The sequence below is a fragment of the Diadema antillarum genome, unplaced genomic scaffold, assembly GCF_040938485.1.
Source record: "Diadema antillarum isolate AM-2024a unplaced genomic scaffold, OU_Dant_1.0 seq00001619_RagTag, whole genome shotgun sequence".
Lineage (NCBI taxonomy): Eukaryota > Metazoa > Echinodermata > Echinoidea > Diadematoida > Diadematidae > Diadema > Diadema antillarum.
In genome coordinates this window covers 49,046-67,860 of record NW_027272331.1, presented here as the reverse complement: position 1 = coordinate 67,860, position 18,815 = coordinate 49,046, and the positions used below count along the sequence as shown (strand labels likewise).

Below are 18,815 nucleotides of genomic sequence, written 5' to 3'. Positions count from 1 at the left end.
AGAGCTAATATACACATTTAAATGCATACGAAAATGAAGATAATAAATATTAAACTTTTCTCGCTCCGTTGAGGAGCTGGAGAGAGCCTGCATTCAGTACACTGAAGCTTCTTTCAGAAGGAAAGCAACGCAGGCTGCCAGACTGCACACTATAAAGCCTACCACTAGATTGATCCCGACCCGACGCATCGACTGGGGAAGCAGGAATGTGGAGAAGACAGTGGTGATCTCAAAGAGCCAGTAGGAGATGAAGAGGTAGATGGCCGTCGCCAGGGAGAAGTTCAGGAGAGGGTACCCTGGGATGTAGGCGATGAGCTCGGTGGCGTTGCCCTGGAGAAAGATGTGCAGCTGGGAGATGTACGTCTCCAGGGTGATCTTGCCGAGGAAGGTGAAGAACGCCAGGTAGCGGGTGCGCAGCCACGGCGTCAGGTTGCGCAGCATGAGGTAGCCGACGATCGGGAACCACGACGTGTAGGGGTGGAGGCGGTTGTAGTCGTACTTCTCGCGGAGCATGAACTCGCGGTACCAGATGACGGCAAGCACGAGTATGAGTCCGACGATGAAGGCCTTGATGATGATGGCGAAGAGCATGTCGCGCCGGTCGACGTGGCGCTTGTCCAGGTAGTTCATCCAATGCTCAAAGTGGGGATAATTGTACGCGCACACCATCCCAACAAAGCAGGCGTAGTGGTCAAGACCGGCTCGAAACTGCCACTCGTGCATGGAGCCCTGGTAGCCGAGCACGAACCAGAGCGGTCGGAAGGCGTACTGGACGAGGGGCGTGTCAAAGATGAGGGCGTTGCACACAAAATAGGCCACAAACTTGGCGGCCATGAAGAGCGGACGCTCGTTCCAAGAGCGCAGGATGAACATGAAAAGGTAGACGGAGAAGAACCAGTAGGTGTGCATTGCACAGATGTAGTACAGCATGTAGCTGTTGTTGGTTGTCATCAGAACCAGGATGACAAGAAAGTTAAGGCGGAAGAGCATCTTTATCATGCGCCACAGGCTGTAGTCTTTCCTTATCCAGAAAAAGGAGAAGTTTCCTGGGATGCGTAGAATATATAAACAAGAATATAATGCAATGAAGATTCTTCTTTAGCAGCTTTAAACAATACAGAATATCCATACGTACAAGTTAAAGGCGTGGTATAATTTAAGTTTATATGCGGATTCAGGTTTTAACCTAATGGGAGATGAAAATTTGTTTTGAAATAACTCAGATATAAGAAAAGAGGTCTTAATAAAATGTGGGACCATCTTTTATTAGGACCACTTTGTTTTGCTTTTATATCTGCCATTTCAAAACCAATTCTCATCAAATGAATTTTGAATTCCTCTCAGAATTGTGTGCTCTTTAATATTTCATAATACTGTACATGTGGTTTCTAATTATCCAGCAAAAAGTTAAACCTGAATATGCATTTCAACAAAAACTATACCATCCCTTTAATTGCAAAATACACCTATTCCATTAACCATATGTCTTTTCATCATCTGACAATTATACAAGTATTGTGGATGCCACTGTGGAACAGCACCTTTAAGTCAAAGATACCAAAGGTACATACTTGTATACTGGTAGTGGTACACATACCAGTAGAACTGAACCTAAAGAACTTCTATCAATTAAAGTTAATTAAGCATGGCAATTGGTGAAAGTGGCAGTCAAAACAACGTTTAATTCTTTTTTTAATGTAGCCTCCCTCTTGCCATGTCATGGTGCTCAAAGCGTTTTACAACTTATCAATATCCTTGTCAGTGGTATTGGTTACAGTTCATTGCTCCGAAAGTGAAATTTGGTCCATTGTTCCAAAAAAGAAAAAAAGTGCACACTAACACACCTTCTGAACTACTACCTTTATTTCATTTTTTGATTAACAAACCTTTGGAATAACAAACCTTTTACATTTTCAAATTAACAAACCTTTCGCATAACAGACCTTATTTCATTTCTGGTGTAACAAACCTTCGGAATAACAAACATCATCCCTGGTATATAAAACGAACACTAACAGGTCATTGACCCCACCTCCAGCGAGTGTTCCAGACAGGTTGCACACACACTGCAATAGTCCATATCAATGTCCAGAGGATTTTATACTACTACTACTACTACTAGGCACCTATCTATATTTAATGTATACACCTGAGCACACACAAAAAAAGTGTCCTACCTATTTAGAAAACAAGTGCCGTGGCAAGGCTTGATTGAACCCTTAACCTTCTCATTGAGTGTGCAGTTTGCAATCCACTAGACCTGCATGTACACTGTACTTGTATCTAGACACATGTGAACTTGAGACTTGCAGATAGAGCATCCTACTGTAAAAGTGGAACTTTTCGCGGGTTTGAAATTTTCGCGCATTTCGTGCAACCAGAGACTAGCGCGAAAATAAAAGCACGCAAATATTTTTGCTTGCCATTATATGTTCCTGTACATGATGTCTTGATTCCATGGAATTAAAAACAAGCGAAACTCTACTTACCCGGCCGAGCGCGAAAAATTAGTCGCGCAAAAATATCCACTTTTACAGTATTCAACTAGAAATGTCGCTATGGCGACTGGTATGCCTCCGCCATAATGCATGATTCTCCTAATAGGTCTATAGTACATGTGGACAATGTGTGATTACATTTTCACAAAATTGGCAAAATATCAAAATGACATGTTTGTCACAAATGTATCGAATGTTCACCTTCCTTGACCTATGTTTAATTGGATGAATAGGAGAGCATGTATTTGGGGATTTAAGAACTTTTTACTTTGACTTTGACCCTTTCATACGTTTACACACTAAACAGTAAATTGTTATCATTTTCATCTGGCCTTTGATTCATAAGAGAATCACTGTCAGGCAGAACATACATGAATATGTTTAAAGATAACTTGAGCCACTTCCGAGATATGTAGAAAGAAGTAAGTTCAGCACTTTCACTTGATCTTTGACCTTTTGACCTTTGACCTTCTTGGCAAAAAAAAAAAAAATCCAAGAGAATCTCCAGTGGGTTATACATGCATACATCAAGTTTAAAAAAAAAAATAATCCTGCTGGCATTGCATATAAGGTCAATTCCAGCGTAACGGACATGACATTCAGACAACTTTTTTGTGATTCAAACCATCACACAGTGAAATTAGGAGTCTCCAAAAGATTCTAATTGAGTTTATCAGACACATTTAAGTATATGTAATGTACACAGAAAATTTCATGGAAATTTATCAAGTGGTTGTTGAGAAATTGCATTTTTAGCGAGCGTAACGGACATGACACTAAATGGACAAGGCATTTTGATCTACTTACCATTATGAAAATTCCTGTGAATTTTTGGATAAGATGCAGCTGGTTTTGGTCTTGATTAAACCTTTAGATCATGCTTTACTCATAAAGTCCTAATTTAGAGTAGTTTTACTGTTCATTCTTTTTTAATAGTTTAAAATATTGCGTAACGGACATGACACTTCGAGTGTAACGGACATGACAGTTTTGTCCACTTTTTGTAAGCTAAGAGAATTTTTTTATTACAAGGTATAGCAGATATTCAATTGTTGGCATAGTAAGGTTAGAACATAGGGACACACATCATAACTGCAATCATGTAATATTTCTTGTATTTATATCATTTTAGGGGGGTTAGTCTTTGTATATATTTACAAAACAAAGAAATATAAAACAAATTCGCTCCTGCACCAGCTAGCTACAATTAGTGACAAATTTCCAGTTACTACCACCCACCATAGCAAAATAGGACATATTACTATCTTATACTATGGTTATTTTTTTCTTAGTGGCCTAATATTTGATACTAAGTATTATACACTAGCGTAACGGACATGACACCCTTGTAAGGTGAACCATATTTTCACTTCTTTGTTTCAAAATAAAAAGATTAAAATAACTGCACACTGCTAACTACATTGTGCTCTTGAAAAAAACATCAAAAAGTCCTTTTATTGCAGGTTTCAGTGATCTAACAGCTACTCTAAAGCACATGGAGTACAATGCCCAGAGTACCACGATGGCATACATGTACAACACAGAAAACCATGTCTCCATATCTGCTGATAGGCAAAGAAAACAGAACGAACCAGATCCGTATGAAATAAATAGTTTGAATACAACATCATTAAAATGCACTCAGGATTGCATCAACTTTTATGCAATGAAACAGGACCACAAAACTGTTTGGTACCATTATCAAATTAGTGTTATCATCTGAAATAAATAAGGTACCAGGTATGTAAATTTCATTCCTGCAAAGTTCTTTCATTTGGCATTAATGTCATCCTTGGAGTAGAATCATCCTCTGTTATCCAATCTTGGATAGACTATTGTAAAAACTTCCACTGCTAGTACCAGTACTTTATCATTGTCAACACATGCTTTCTTTTTTTGGCTAGAAGTGAATGATCAAGCCCCTTTTTTTTCTGAGAATTTTCACAACATATAATCCATTTCCATGTAGAGTGGTCACCTGGGCAACAAAGTATATCTTGTTTTCTTCACGGCAAATTCAACTCGTACAAATTATATAATCAACTTATTGCTTGCTTAGGCACTTCTTAAGGCTTGCCAGAGTGGTGTACTGGTTACATTATTCTCACCAGCTTGTGAGTAGGACTTTTTGAAATACTGGATGCTTTCCCTACCAACTGGTTGTAAATGATTATACAGTGTACCTTTCAGTGGATAAACATCTTCTCATAGCATCTCAAAATTGTGCTTTTTGTACGATGCTGTGCGCTGTCATATATACATGTACCAGTATATCCCTTGGCATAGAGGTACATCTAGTTAAGTTGTATTGATGAAATGGATAGGCAGCATTCAGACCGACTTTCTCCGACGATAGAGCTACATGTACACTGTACTGTCAACACGCTTAATAAAGCAAACAATTCCATTCTCAGCCCTCTTGGCAAGTGATATCTCATTAACGTGCCACTGAAGGTGTGGATTAATAGAGTCATAGAGATGAGAGAGGTACATGTATAGATGCAGCACAAACTTTTTTTTTTTAAATTATGAGGCAACACCATCATTGAAGACATTGATGCTGGTGACATTTGGATTCTTTGTTGTTGTATCATCAGTGATCATGTTCGTTGGATGCACGAGGATCCATTTGTGCAGGAGTTCCTGGCTGTTGTGTTGACTCCATGGCAGATATGTGTTAGATGTGGTCTACAATGTACTTATATGTAGAAAGTGCTCATTTTAAGTATTAAAGGGAAGGCCAACAGTGAAAGCTCCATTGTCTAAATACTCCTTAGAATGACAGCTGCTGTTTATCAGTCAGGATTACAAGAGGTGGGAATGGATCAAACCGGTGTAACAGGGTAGCAAGATCATCTAAAATCAACTGTCTTCCAGTGGTAGAAAGCAAAGTCTGCTTGTTTTTGTTTTATTGAGTGATGTGCAGACTTAATCATTTACTCAAGTACAGAAATGTCCTACTATCCTCAAGCAATTAAAACTAATCACTACCCTGTTTCACTGGGCCACAGTGTTATTTCTGCCACTTGTCTAATATGAGGTGTCATGTCCGTTACGCAAAGTGTCATGTCCGTTACGCCATTTACAGGAAAACTAGAAGTGGTATAGAAAAGTGGTTTTCACACATGCAAGGGGATTCAATCCTAACATAGAAAATGAATTTGCAGCAACTTTACACTAATTTCCTCTTGGCTATGAAAACTTATAGTAAAAAACGTAACGGACATGATGCTTCAAATGTTATAGAAATCACACAACTTTGGGGATCAATGGGTCATAAACTGATGAATGCTAAGGAAGTTGGTTGTGATTTTCTGTTGATATATACACTGGACTATAGTTTAAAAGCTGAACAAGGCCTCTAGGACATATCCGGCCTTCTTTAGAGACAGGAACACTAAACTCTTTAAAAATAGCCAAATTTTTGCTTCATTGCAACGCATCATACAGTATTTTCATTGACCGAGAAAAATACAAAATTTTGTAATAACAAAGATGCGACTAGTGAAAAATGAAAATATATATGTTACTTTCTTAGAATATTTGAGAACTTAAGTGAAACTGAAAACTTCATTTTTTCACCAAAGTGAACATTTCTCATGGAATTGCCCATAAAAGGAAAAAAATACAATTTTGAAGCATTGCCCTTGACCTTTGACCCCTGAACTTTGACCCCATGAACCCTAAATTTCCTAGCTAACCACTGCCAGTCAGTACATGCATATTAACTTTGTTCCATAAAGATACCTTGAACAATTTCCAAGATACAGAGAAAAAGTGAAATTTTAACATTTTACTTGACCTTTTGACCTTTGACCTTTTGACCTCATGGCCCCAAACTTTCGCCAGAGAATCTTAATTGGGTAATACATGTATACACTAAGTTTCAGGAAAATATCTACAGGCATTGCATAGATATGGGGGAAATAATGAAATTTTAAGCATTTGACCTTGACCTTTTGACCTTTGACCTTGAGCATGTGCACCCAAAAGTTGATAGGCACAACTTCACCCCCTAATACACATACATGCCAAGTTTCATTAGGATACCTCAAAAGGTTTTGATAGTTACCCTGTCCACAAAATTCATTACGGACGGACGGAAGGACGGACGGAAGGACGGACGGACAGAAGGACGGACGGACGGACGGACAACCCGAAAACATAATGCCTCCGGCACCACTTCGTGGCGGAGGCATAAAAACCATGTACCATGGGAGGATTTGAACACTAGACTTTCTCATATCCATGCTACTCACTATTCAACCTAGACATATGATCTAAGGACTTCTAAATTGGGTATAACTCTCCCACAGTAGGCTTTCTATAGTAGCCATGCTGCATTCATTGATGATTCTTACCGAAACCCGTCATCCAGACGTAGCAGGCAATGTAGACACGCACAAGGTTGTACGTCTCCGCCGCCTTGAAATAATGGTACCAGACAAACATCACTTGCATCCATCCTTTCCACTCCTCCGTTTGGTCCCTAAAATTCAAGGAAATAAAAGAAAGTTACCTATGAGGAAGATTTAAAGCTGAGGAGATAGCGAGAAAAAACATAGTATAACAAGGAAAAGTAGAAATTACGCAGTGCGTAATATATGTCCCCGCCGGAAGTAGCATTTTGTAGCAAAATGTACAATATAGGTAAAAAATCAAGGTCAAAGGTCAAAGACGTCAAAGGTCAAAATTCTGTGTAGAAGTTTTGAAGCCCTCACCTAGTGCCATCACATAAAGCAAAAGGAATCAAAATCGGGTTAGAAATGGCGAAGGAGTAGTACTTTGTAGCCAATGTACAATATAGGTCAAAAATCAAAGTCAAAGGTCAAAGAAGTCTAAGGTCAAAATTCTGTGTAGTAGTTTTGAAGCCCTCACCTAGTGCCATCACATAAAGCTAACGGAATCGAAATCGGGTTAGAAATGGCGAAGGAGTAGCATTTTGTAGCAAAATGTACAATATAGGTAAAAAATCAAGGTCAAAGGTGAAAGAAGTCAAAGGTCAAAATTCTGTGTAGAAGTTTTGAAGCCCTCACCTAGTGCTATCACATAAAGCAAACGGAATCGAAATTGGGTTAGAAATGGCGAAGGAGTAGCATTTTGTAGCCAATGTACAATATAGGTCAAAAATCAAGGTCAAAGAAGTCAAAGGTCAAAATTCTGTGTATAAGTTTTGAAGCCCTCACCTAGTGCCATCACATAAAGCAAACGGAATCGAAATCGGGTTAGAAATGGCGAAGGAGTAGCATTTTGTAGCAAAATGTACAATATAGGTCAAAGGTCAAGGTCAAAGGTCACAACTGAAATTCTGTGTAGAAATTTCCAAGCTCCCATGTAGTGCTATCATGTAAAGCAAACAGAATCAAAAATGGCTCATAAATGACAGAGAAGTAGCAAATTGAACATTTTGATCACATGCGGACGCACACACGGACACACGGACACACGGACACACACACGTACGGAGCCCGTTTCATAGTCCCCTTCTCGAACTCGTTCGGTGGGGACAACAATACAACATACTTTACATAAATTGCTCGCTGGAAATTAGATCACAATCCTACTCCTAGAAAAACTACACTGTAGCTTACAGGTTATGGCATCCCATCCCAAATTAGTTGCACGAAATCCCGTTTTGACATGGACCACTGGTGTAACATAAGAACCTTGCAACTTCTCGGTGCAAGTTTTGAAGAAAATACATTGTACAAGAGTAGGTCCAATGATTAGTGAAAAACTGTGATTGTTTACAAATAATTGGTATCATGTGCCTCAACACCTGGACATCTAAAAACATTGCAAGCTTGTTTTCTTTCCATCTAGATCCATTCTAATTCACTTCACAACAAAATGTTATGTTCCTCTTTTTGTTCAATGAACAGAAAACAGAATCTGTGCGATGTCTATATTGATACGCATTAGACTGCATTCATATTTGGCTTCTCATGGAAGCCTTTTTTTTCAAAAACAAAACAACATTTTCAAGCAAAATGTATCAACATCACTTGACAATAGTCACCTGTACACAATAACTTTAATTGATAGAAGTACACTGTTTGAATTATCCAGGATAGCACTAAAAATTATAATTGTACATGTATGGTTAACTGTCAATGTCATCATTTAAAGTGTAAAGAAAGGTGTGTCATACACCAGTCAGCAAATTAATCACACGATGGTGGCACTTTTTGTTTAAATGTTCACCCATACAAATTGTAGGCAGAATTCTTTGTCATACCTGGGAGTACCACACACATTCATGCTTACAATATTATGGAAGATACCAAACAAGCAGAACAATGACACAACATTTTTGGCTAACCGCAAGGAACACATTTTCTTTTTTCAATCGATGCTACCAACAACAATGCCAACAACAGCGTGATTACTCTGTGTGTGCGCCCTTGCTGGCGACCCCTCTTTTGACTCCTCCAATTTGTTGGCTTTTTGCATTGTCTGCTGTGATTTGTGAGTTTGTGAGTGCTTCTAGTTGACCAGTTTGATACCTGGATACCACTGGACATCTATCTGATTGATATGGAATTTCATCTCCTCAGAAATTGTAGAGTCAATTTCTCAGCTTGTGGTCCTATTTCACTTTTACTTGCCTGCCTGTCCCATATGTACTTCTTCATGTCTTGTTCTGAAGTTCATGGGCTTTAGCTGGGTGCTTCTTCTGTGCAACCAACCGGAATCACACACAATAGGATGACATGCAGTGTCCATTGTGTAGCTTCTTCTTAGTACCACCAATGTCAATAGCTCTGCCAGAGTGGACTCTCCCCAGGAATGCCACTTATTCAGTACAGCACAAGTGAACTGAAGTCAATATGGAATGGTATGAGCTTTAACCAACGCATGTTAGCTGCTTCTACTTATGGAAAATTGAAGACCTTGGGAATACACAAGAGGCGCAATGGTCACAGGGGCTGCCGTGGTGGTAAGAAGAAGCAGATTATTGAGAGTGAGAGTTCAACTCTTCCTGTAGTTGTGCATGCTCTCTTTACTCTTGGTCTGATTAACTGTCAATCAGCATGCAATAAATCTGATTTAATTAAGGATCATCTGATAGACCATGATATTGATGTTCTAGCATTGACTGAAACTTGGTTCAAGTCAGGCGAGCCCCAGAGCGCAGCGAGAGTAACTCCTTCTGGATACAGACTGCTTCATGTCCCTCGGAAGTATCGCAGGGGTGGAGGTGTAGGTCTTTTGTACAAATCAAGTCTGTGCTCAAAAGCAGTAAGAACCAACATTCAACCTAAATCATTTGAGTTTATGGAAACTGATTTGTCACATGGTACTGCAAGGATTAAGGTAATTGTGGTTTACCGTCCACCACCATCACGTAAGAACTGTTGTACGTTTACTGAGTTCATCCATGAGTTCTCAGTTTTGTTAGATAGACATTCCTTGTTCACTGGGAAATTGTTCATTCTTGGTGACTTTAACATCCACTGGGAAAACAAACAATCCAATGACACTAAAGCTTTCCAGAGACTTCTCCTAGATCATAATCTGCAGCAGATTGTGGATGAGCCTACTCACGAGTCAGGTCACATTTTAGATCTGATCATCACCCATATTGATGTGGAAGGCATAAATTCAGTATGTATCCAGGACTCGATATCAGATCACAGCTCTGTCCACTGTCTCCTCCAACTCGAGAAACCCAAGCCTGTGAAGAAGAAGATCACCTACCGCAAGTTGAAGACTATTGATTCGACTCAGCTTAGGTTTGACCTGAAACATTCCGGTCTGTTCTCTAACACCTGTGGTGCCGTGAATGACTCAGTCCATCAGTATAATGTGGTTCTCAGGGAATTGTTGGACAAACATGCTCCTGAAAAGACATGTGTAGTTGTGGAACAGCCGGCTGTCCCCTGGTACAGTGAGGTTATCGCTACTGCAAAACGCACGCGGCGACAGCTTGAACGCCGATGGAGGCAAACTCGTGCCCCATCTGATAAACAACTCTTCAAAGAGCAGAGAAATCGAGTCAAGCAGTTGTTCATGTGTGCCAAAGCTGCCTACTACAATAAACTAATAGTTGATTGTGGATCTGACCAAAAAGCACTCTATGCCATCATCAACAAGCTTCTGTACAGAAAGACAGAATCAGCTGTGGCACTAGGGCATCATTTCTCTCCTGGTCGTGTAGCCTCTAAATTCTCAAGGTACTTTATTGGTAAGATTGAGTCTATAAGATGCAATCTACAGTCGAACATGTCTCTTACTGTAGAGCCAGAGTCAGACAGTGATACAACCTCAAGTGATGAACATCTTACTACACTCGCGCCCACAACTCCAGCAGAAATACAGAGTGTTATCCGCAGCTCTCCTGCCAAGTCATGCTCCCTGGATCCAATCCCAACCTCAATTGTGAAAGAGAGTTATGAACTAATGGCCGTTCCTATCTCCAGGATAATCAATGCTTCCTTACAGGAAGGAATGTTTCCAGATGAGCTGAAGCTCGCCCATGTCACTCCTGTACTCAAGAAGACACCCTTAGATCCGGATAAGATGAGCAGCTACCGACCTATATCTAACTTGCCATTCCTTGCCAAAGTCCTCGAGAAAGTAGTTGCCAAAAGACTAATGTCACATCTCCAGGTCTGCAAACTCTATGAGCCGATGCAGTCTGCTTATAAGAGACACCACAGCGTAGAGACAGCCCTTCTGAAAATAGCTGATGACATCTTGCGAGCAGTTGACAACAAGAAAGCAGCCATGGTACTTCTCTTGGATTTGTCAGCTGCATTTGACACAATTGATCACAAAGTCCTCATTCACAGGCTGCAGCAGGATTTCAAAGTTGGCGCCACTGCCCTTCAATGGTTCAGATCTTATCTCCATTGCCGAAGACAGTCTGTGAACATCAATGGAACTCTGTCAGAGCAGGCCTTCCTGACCTGTGGCATCCCACAAGGTTCAGTCCTCGGACCATTACTCTTTACACTATACACTTCCCCCCTTGGGAACATAGCACGTCAGCATGGTTTAGAACCCCACTTCTATGCAGATGACACTCAACTTTATGTGACATTCGATCCAAGAGTGGCAGCTGAAGAAACAGCAGCAGCTACGAGGATGACTGAATGCCTGTCAGATATCCGACAATGGATGGTGAAGAACTTCATGAAACTCAATGACGACAAGACTGAATGCCTCATCATTTCTTCTCCACAAATGAGAAACAAGATCGTCTCCATGGATTTTCAGGTCGGTGATGTGTCTGTCTCTCCTGCAGATAACGTCCGTAACCTTGGGGTCTACTTTGACCAGTCTATGAGGATGGATAGGCATGTTTCGCAGGTATGCCAGACTGCTTACTTCCAGCTTCGTAGCATCGCAGCTATTAGACCTCTGCTTACAAGGATAGCAGCAGAAAGCATCATTCATTCACTCATAACATCAAGACTGGATTTTTGTAACAGCCTCCTAGCTGGCCTTCCATCTGCAACCTTGAACAGACTTCAAGCAGTACAGAATGCAGCAGCACGCTTGCTCACCGGGCTGAGGAAGTATGATCACATTACCCCTGTCCTGGCTGAGCTGCATTGGCTTCCCATCAAGAACAGAATTGATTTCAAGATCTTACTTCTCACTTTTAAGGCCATTCATGGTCTGGCCCCAGGATACCTGTCTTCCCTAATTGAGCGACGGCAGTCTCGCCCTGGCCTTCGTTCATCTGGCCTCACTCTCCAGGTGCCCATCACACATCTCAAGGGATACGGAGACCGGGCGTTTTCCTCTATTGCTCCTCGCCTATGGAACTCCCTCCCATCTTTCCTCCGTGAAATTGACAAACTGGATCACTTCAAAGCCTCACTCAAGACTCACATTTTTCACCAGACATTTAATTGCTAACTGTCTTGGAGGAGTCTGCGCCTTTGAATGTTTCTGTGACAGATATATGGCGCCATACAAATGCTGTGGATCATCATCATCATCATCAACAACAAAACTCCCTGAAACAGATGACTGATAATTTGCAACGTACATGTTGTACATGGAAATGTGATTTTAAAGGAGGTATGACATAATGAAATTGGTAGTCTCTGAAAACATTTCTGAAAATGATCTGTAGAGATCTCTTTTACAAGCTCGGCAAAGTCACCATGACAAAAAGAGGAACAAATGCATTGTACATGCTTTCAGAATACTTCAACTGCAAATCCACATAATCTAACATTTGAAGACTTCTGTTGTTGGAAAAATGTCTACATCTGTTCTAACTGTAAGAGCCTGGAATGCTACAATTTTAGAGGAATTGAAGTATTCCGTTTGCATAATATGTGGAACATTTTGCATCATTTCCTCCCCTACCCATCATCATCCACAAAATGTATGAAAAAAGGGACAAAAATACTCCTTGTTGGGGAGAATACTCAACAAAACATAGTCCAAATTCATGAAATTCTTCCGTCAAGATGTTTTCATTGCAACCAATTGACAAATTGCCCTACATCGACGTAAGTAAGCACTGAATTGATCAGTGTTTTCGTAGTAGCCATGATAAAAAATCATGGGCATACATACTCGAGCAGGATTCGAACCCACCACCTCCTGATCACCGATGATCAGGAGGTGGTGGGTTCGAATCCTGCTCGAGTAGATGTACGCCCATGGGTGCACTGTCTGTATGTTTGTTTGTTTTTGTTTTGTTTTGTTTTCCTTTAACAGTTGATGTCAAATACTGATACAATTGGCTTGTTCATGTTCTACTACAGATATGATTCTATGGTCATGCTACTTTGTATACTAAATCCAACTGACACAACTGGCACAGTAGGTACAGTATACTCATTCACAGAAGCTGGCAATCATCTGGAAAATGGACAGGAGGGGCAATTTTGAAAGGCCATGACCTAATTAGGTCTGGAGGCAGAAAAAGACATTGAACAGTCATATTTTTGGGCCAAGGCAAAATTGTTCATGAATTTTTCACGGTGTAATTTGTGACAATCCCCCCTCCCCCCCCCCCCCCCACTCCAGTCATTTGAGTCATTTCTAAATCTACTTTGTTTCTCATCCACACCCCATTTCCCTATAGATCATTGTCATTTATAATGTTATTAGAAAAAAAATAACAAAAACCCATATCATGTACAGTGTATTACACAAACCATGACGTTCACAATAATTCATTGCAGTGGAGTTTTAGATAGCTGAAGCCCCATACTGTATGTACACACACACACACACACACACACACACACACACACACACACACACAAATCTGAGACAGAACAATTACTGCTATTACACTGAGAGCCAAAGACTCAGCCACCAAAGAGTGTACAAACAGGTTTTGTATGCAGAGGGTGGAGGAAAAACAATATTTGGATATTTTTACTCACACCATTCACTTTTAGAGCTGATGCTTGCTTTACAATTTTTTATTCCCATGTTTTCCCAACTAAAATTTCTGGGAGCCTACTGTCTTGTGTGTAGATGTGTACCTTTGTTCTTTTCATTTCCTTACAATATCGATAATATGTATGAAAAAATAAATGACATCAGTTAAAGAAGGTCAAAATGTATTGTAGGTACAAAGTGTAAATTGCAAAACTAGCATAAGGGGATATAAAATCCCACAACATTTGCAAATTTGTCCAGTTTCAGTATGCCTATTAAACAAGAGTTGATTTATGCACTGGCATACAAACTTGTACATTGTAGCAATGTACACTGATACCTGACTCACTGCATAACCCATTGAATCATTTTATCCTCTTTAATATTTTGACAGTGCCATTCCCCCCCCCCCCCCCCCCCCCCCCCAGTTACATACATGGCAGACACAAGCTATGTCCAGTGTTTTAAAACAAAAATGTTGAAAAGGCTAAAAAGATTTTAGAAATAATATTGACAGAAGTTCCAAAGCAGTAATGTATCCCCTACAACATTGTAGGTGAGCTAGAGCTGCTCATGCATGTACAGATTGTACATGTATGGTTAGAAATACACACCAGTACTACAGAGCTGTGCATGATACGTATGATTGTAAAACGTGTACTTACAATACATACATTGTAGTGTAAACTGTGTAACAGTGGAAATATGCACTGAAGCATGGCGCAATTACTCACAACAATTATGGATCTGATGCTACGGCAACAACGGGGGTATTAAACCTGTTGAAGACTAGTCCTGAGTTTACTCGGGCATATGTTTATGGGAAGTGCGCATTGTAGCAAAATCAGTCCGTTCTCAATGGGTTAAAATTGCTGTGAATATCAGGAAGCCATGCCTGCCTGCTCACACAGTAAAATTCCTCTGAAACCCTGCTTCTACCAGCTTGCTTTTGAAAGAATCCAGCAGATTAGTTCTTGTTAAAGTGCTTGGGGGTATCATTCTTCCTTGGAAAGAAAAGTGAACAAAAAGACCTCTCAACAGAGATTACAAGACTGGAACAGGGAAGCCTAATCCTCTTTAAGGTAAACTCGGTAATCCCTCCAAATTAACCCTTCTAGCACCCAGACACTTACAGACTGTAGCTCAACTTGCCATGCTCCTTCATCGGCATTATTTAAAATTCACTCTTCATAAGCTCACTGTATACTTCCTACCAGAGAAATAACCCACACAGTGTACTACATGTGTTAAAAAAAGACACACACACACACACAAAAATGCTGAATTTGGATCTATTCTCTTGATCTGTTTAAATGCCCTTACAATGTATTTCATGAATCATTATAATGTCAAGCATGGCCAAGAACTAGAAGAGTTAAGCAGAGGAAAAAGCAACATATTGCACCAAAAGGAATGTAAAAGGAAAAGCAGCAGTACTCTCAGTATGAGAGCTCTTATTATAAAGAAAACCATAATACAACAAATTTGTCCATGAAGCAGAAAACAAATATTCACTTTACTCTACAAGATGGAATGATCAGTTTGGTGAGACCGGGATGGTGGATGAATAACTGTGTGTGTTAAGTTCTGTCATATCAAGCAGTCCTTTATACAGCATCCACTTGCATCCAAAACAGACTTAAAAATTCAAGTAAAGTCAGCTATGCTGTTTTGTTGTTGTTTTTTTTCAAAGTGACTTGTACAGTGAGCAAACATATGATTGTTAATTCGACAGTCAAAGGGTGAATACATTGCACAACTGTGAGGAAATCAAACAAGTGTAGTAAAACTTTCATCTCTTACAGATTTTATGTAATTATAAATGTGTATTATTCAAATGTCTTAATGCAAATTTTGCATTTTTGTTGGAAATGAAGGACACTAGTGCTGTAATGTATTCAAACCCAGAATCAAGTTGAGATAAAGATGGCTGAATCTAATACTTCAACTGATAAAAATATTAAAGGAATCAAACAAAACATAAAAACAAAGGATGTTTTGTACAATGTATATTACCACAATATATGAATGAAGACAAATGTGATAAACACAGATGAGCATTGCATGGCTGTGAAATCACACAGATTCATTTTAATGTACAGTAAACGCAGGTTATCCCAAGTACTGGGTAATAAAATCCAAGCTAGAGCTAAACAAGGCCTTCAGCAAGCTTTGGTGCTTGTTACCAGTGGTTGCTAATGTCATTCACAGCATCACATCATTTGGAATATCATTGCAAAGAATTGCGTATAAATATATCACTCAGTAACCCATGAACAGTTTAATTCTCTCAGAGTATAGGGTCTTTCTTGTCAAGACTTATCCTTCTTTGCTTTATATAAATCACACTGTGAAAAATGTCAAGTACAATGTTTTCTATATGGAGTTTTGAGGTTGAAGAGTACAAGTGATGAGTTTATAAAGCTTCCACATACATGTAGGTCATATAAATGAAATCCACTGAACTGAATAATGATTTCTTGGATGTGCCCGCTAATGCAGGCATCACAGTGTCCCGACTTTGAGTAAAGATGGACACACGATAAAAGATATGTTCTAACTTGGCTGTGATTGTATAAACATTGGATTATTTGTGATGGCATCTTAAAGCCATCATATAACCACCGGTGGAGTTTCAAAGGCTGCAAACCAAAGATTGTGCTTGCTTTGGAGTACAAGTTTGAGCAAACTCCTCACGAATTTCAAAATTCCTTACAAAATGTGTATGACCATCTTGTGTCAATATCGGGACAGTGTGACACCAGCCTGTATTAAAGAAAAGTCCCCTCCAAAGGAATAGGCAAAGAGGATTATAAAGTGCTTTGCCAATGGACACAAGACCACTGGTAGTCCAGGGGACTTGAAGTGATTTAGAAATTTCACAATCTGAGGGGAAATCATACCTGTTGAGTATTTTGTCAGGACAGGTCCGTACTGTGAAGGTCATGGCCACGAGAAACATGATGAGCACTAGGAATAGGAACTGGTCCCTGACGTAGGCCCTCTCTGCAGCCGGAAACCCCTTCAGGACGTCGCAGTAAAAGAAGTAGAGGAGGATAGCCCCGAGTGCCATGGCGTACAGCAGGAAGGAGTCGAAAGTGGGAGGGGGCTTAACTTTTGAAAAGTTCTTTTGGGCGGTCTCTGCGGGCGACCTCCCCTTGCCGGAGGCTTTGCTCTCCAGCAGCCGCGCACTGTCTCCATCCTGGGGATGATCCGTCACATTTGCCACCGGTTCCTCAAACGCTGCATTCCCATTCGGGATCTCGTCATGCGATGTCGTCTGCTGGACGTCTCCGTTGGCAACTTTGACGGTCGAGCCGTGTAGCTGGTGGTCATCTGCCGATACCTGCTTCCTTGCAGGCTTGGTCGCTTTGCTTTCGCTTACTTCCTCATCCTTCCCGCTTTCCTCTTCGTCCATTAAATTCCGCCTCTCCTCTCCCACTTGCAACAACGACTCCACATCCTCGATCACTACCGTGACTTGTTTTCGACGCGCGTACAGGAAGCGGACGCCGAGCACGACGCACGCCACAACCCACAGGATGAAGAGGGTTGCTTGGGGTATCGTCACCCTAGTGAGGTCTTCCACATCCTGTGCCGACGCGAGGTCGCTATCCCTCTTTGTGAAGTCCGGATCGCTGCGGGTGTGACTGTGCCAGTGACCTTTGAAGAGCACCTCCATAATTTGAGCTAATGTCACGAAAGATCTACCATGAATGTGTTGTTTAATCACTCCTGCTTCTCATCCTCTGTAAAAAAAGAAAAGAAAACAAGAAACAGTCATACACAACATAAAGCAAAGAATGTATTAACACAAACAAACAGAATGTTCAGTGAAAAACTGGTTACAAATACATAAGAAATTGAGCAATACCTCGCTGACAATGGCCAGAGCAAAAAATCAGTTAAATCTGCAAAATTGGTAGGAAAAAAATAAAAGTCAGAACTGATATCTTAAACTTTTGTCATAAATACAGTTCATTTATATAACGTGGTGGGGTCCCATTTCTCAGGGGAAATAACGATAGCAATTCTTCCTGCAATGGCAAGTGTCATGGTAATGACAAGAATCCTGATTGGCTGTTGCTACAAGAGGTTGCTATTCCATCAAGAACTGAGCACTATCTTAACATCTTTTATGAAATCAGCTAGTGTGCAGATTGGTATTAAAAACAGATCAATGCAAAATAAAATTTTCTTCTCATTGTATTCTTTTTCCTGGTGAGCAACTGCAACCAACTCTACTACAATACTAACGTTACTAGTAGTTCAGGACGTCGATACTATAGTAGTTATATTGAAATGTTTAATGTCAGAGGTTGGCAATGCACACTCAGATACCTGTGAGTTGTGGCTCAACAATAACCTAACTTTGCGGGCTTACATTATCTTGTAGAATGTTAATAAAAACAACAAATAAAAAAGAAAGAAAATAAAATGAAAATGGTGTTGGCTGGGCTCTACATCGACATGTCATTATCAACTCTTCCTGAAAATTTCATCCAAATCCGTGTTTGCATTATTTTGCAAGCAGACAAACAGAGTGAGAGACAGCCAATGACAAACAAACCAACTCAACACTGACAACAGACAACACCGACAAAACATTAACCTCCTTGATCATCATCGCGTATGCCAAAGTCAAAATTGGCAGAGGTTGCCTGTTCATTCCTTGACTTTGTCACTGATTTGATATTTCCATGAGATCATTTATGGTACTACAGTCATAAATTACTTTCTCTAAAATTTAGTAATTAGGCCTAGAATTTATAGTAATAAATTTTAAAAATATTATCTATGGTTACAAGTGTAACGTGGATCAATATATTACTAGTATTATGAATATATGATACGTACAGCATCTGAACGACTGTTCAATTTGTCACTGCTTTCCTCTGCATTTTTATCGTCTTTCCTGCTCAAGGGTGGGTAAAATATGAATCCAAGACCTATAGT

The 18,815-nt window shown here is 40.1% G+C and overlaps 1 protein-coding gene across 1 annotated transcript; it reads right to left on the bottom strand.

The window, feature by feature from the left end:
• Positions 1–68: 68 nt before the first annotated feature.
• LOC139711162 (uncharacterized) lies at positions 69–17,541 on the bottom strand. The gene is made up of 3 exons (XM_071623078.1): positions 16,763–17,541; positions 6,860–6,987; positions 69–1,046 (listed from the first exon to the last, which is right to left on the bottom strand). The coding sequence occupies exons 1-3, from the start codon at positions 17,539–17,541 to the stop codon at positions 94–96; spliced, it is 1,860 nt and encodes a 619-aa protein (XP_071479179.1). The 3' UTR covers positions 69–93.
• Between the last annotated feature and the right edge of the window lie 1,274 nt (positions 17,542–18,815).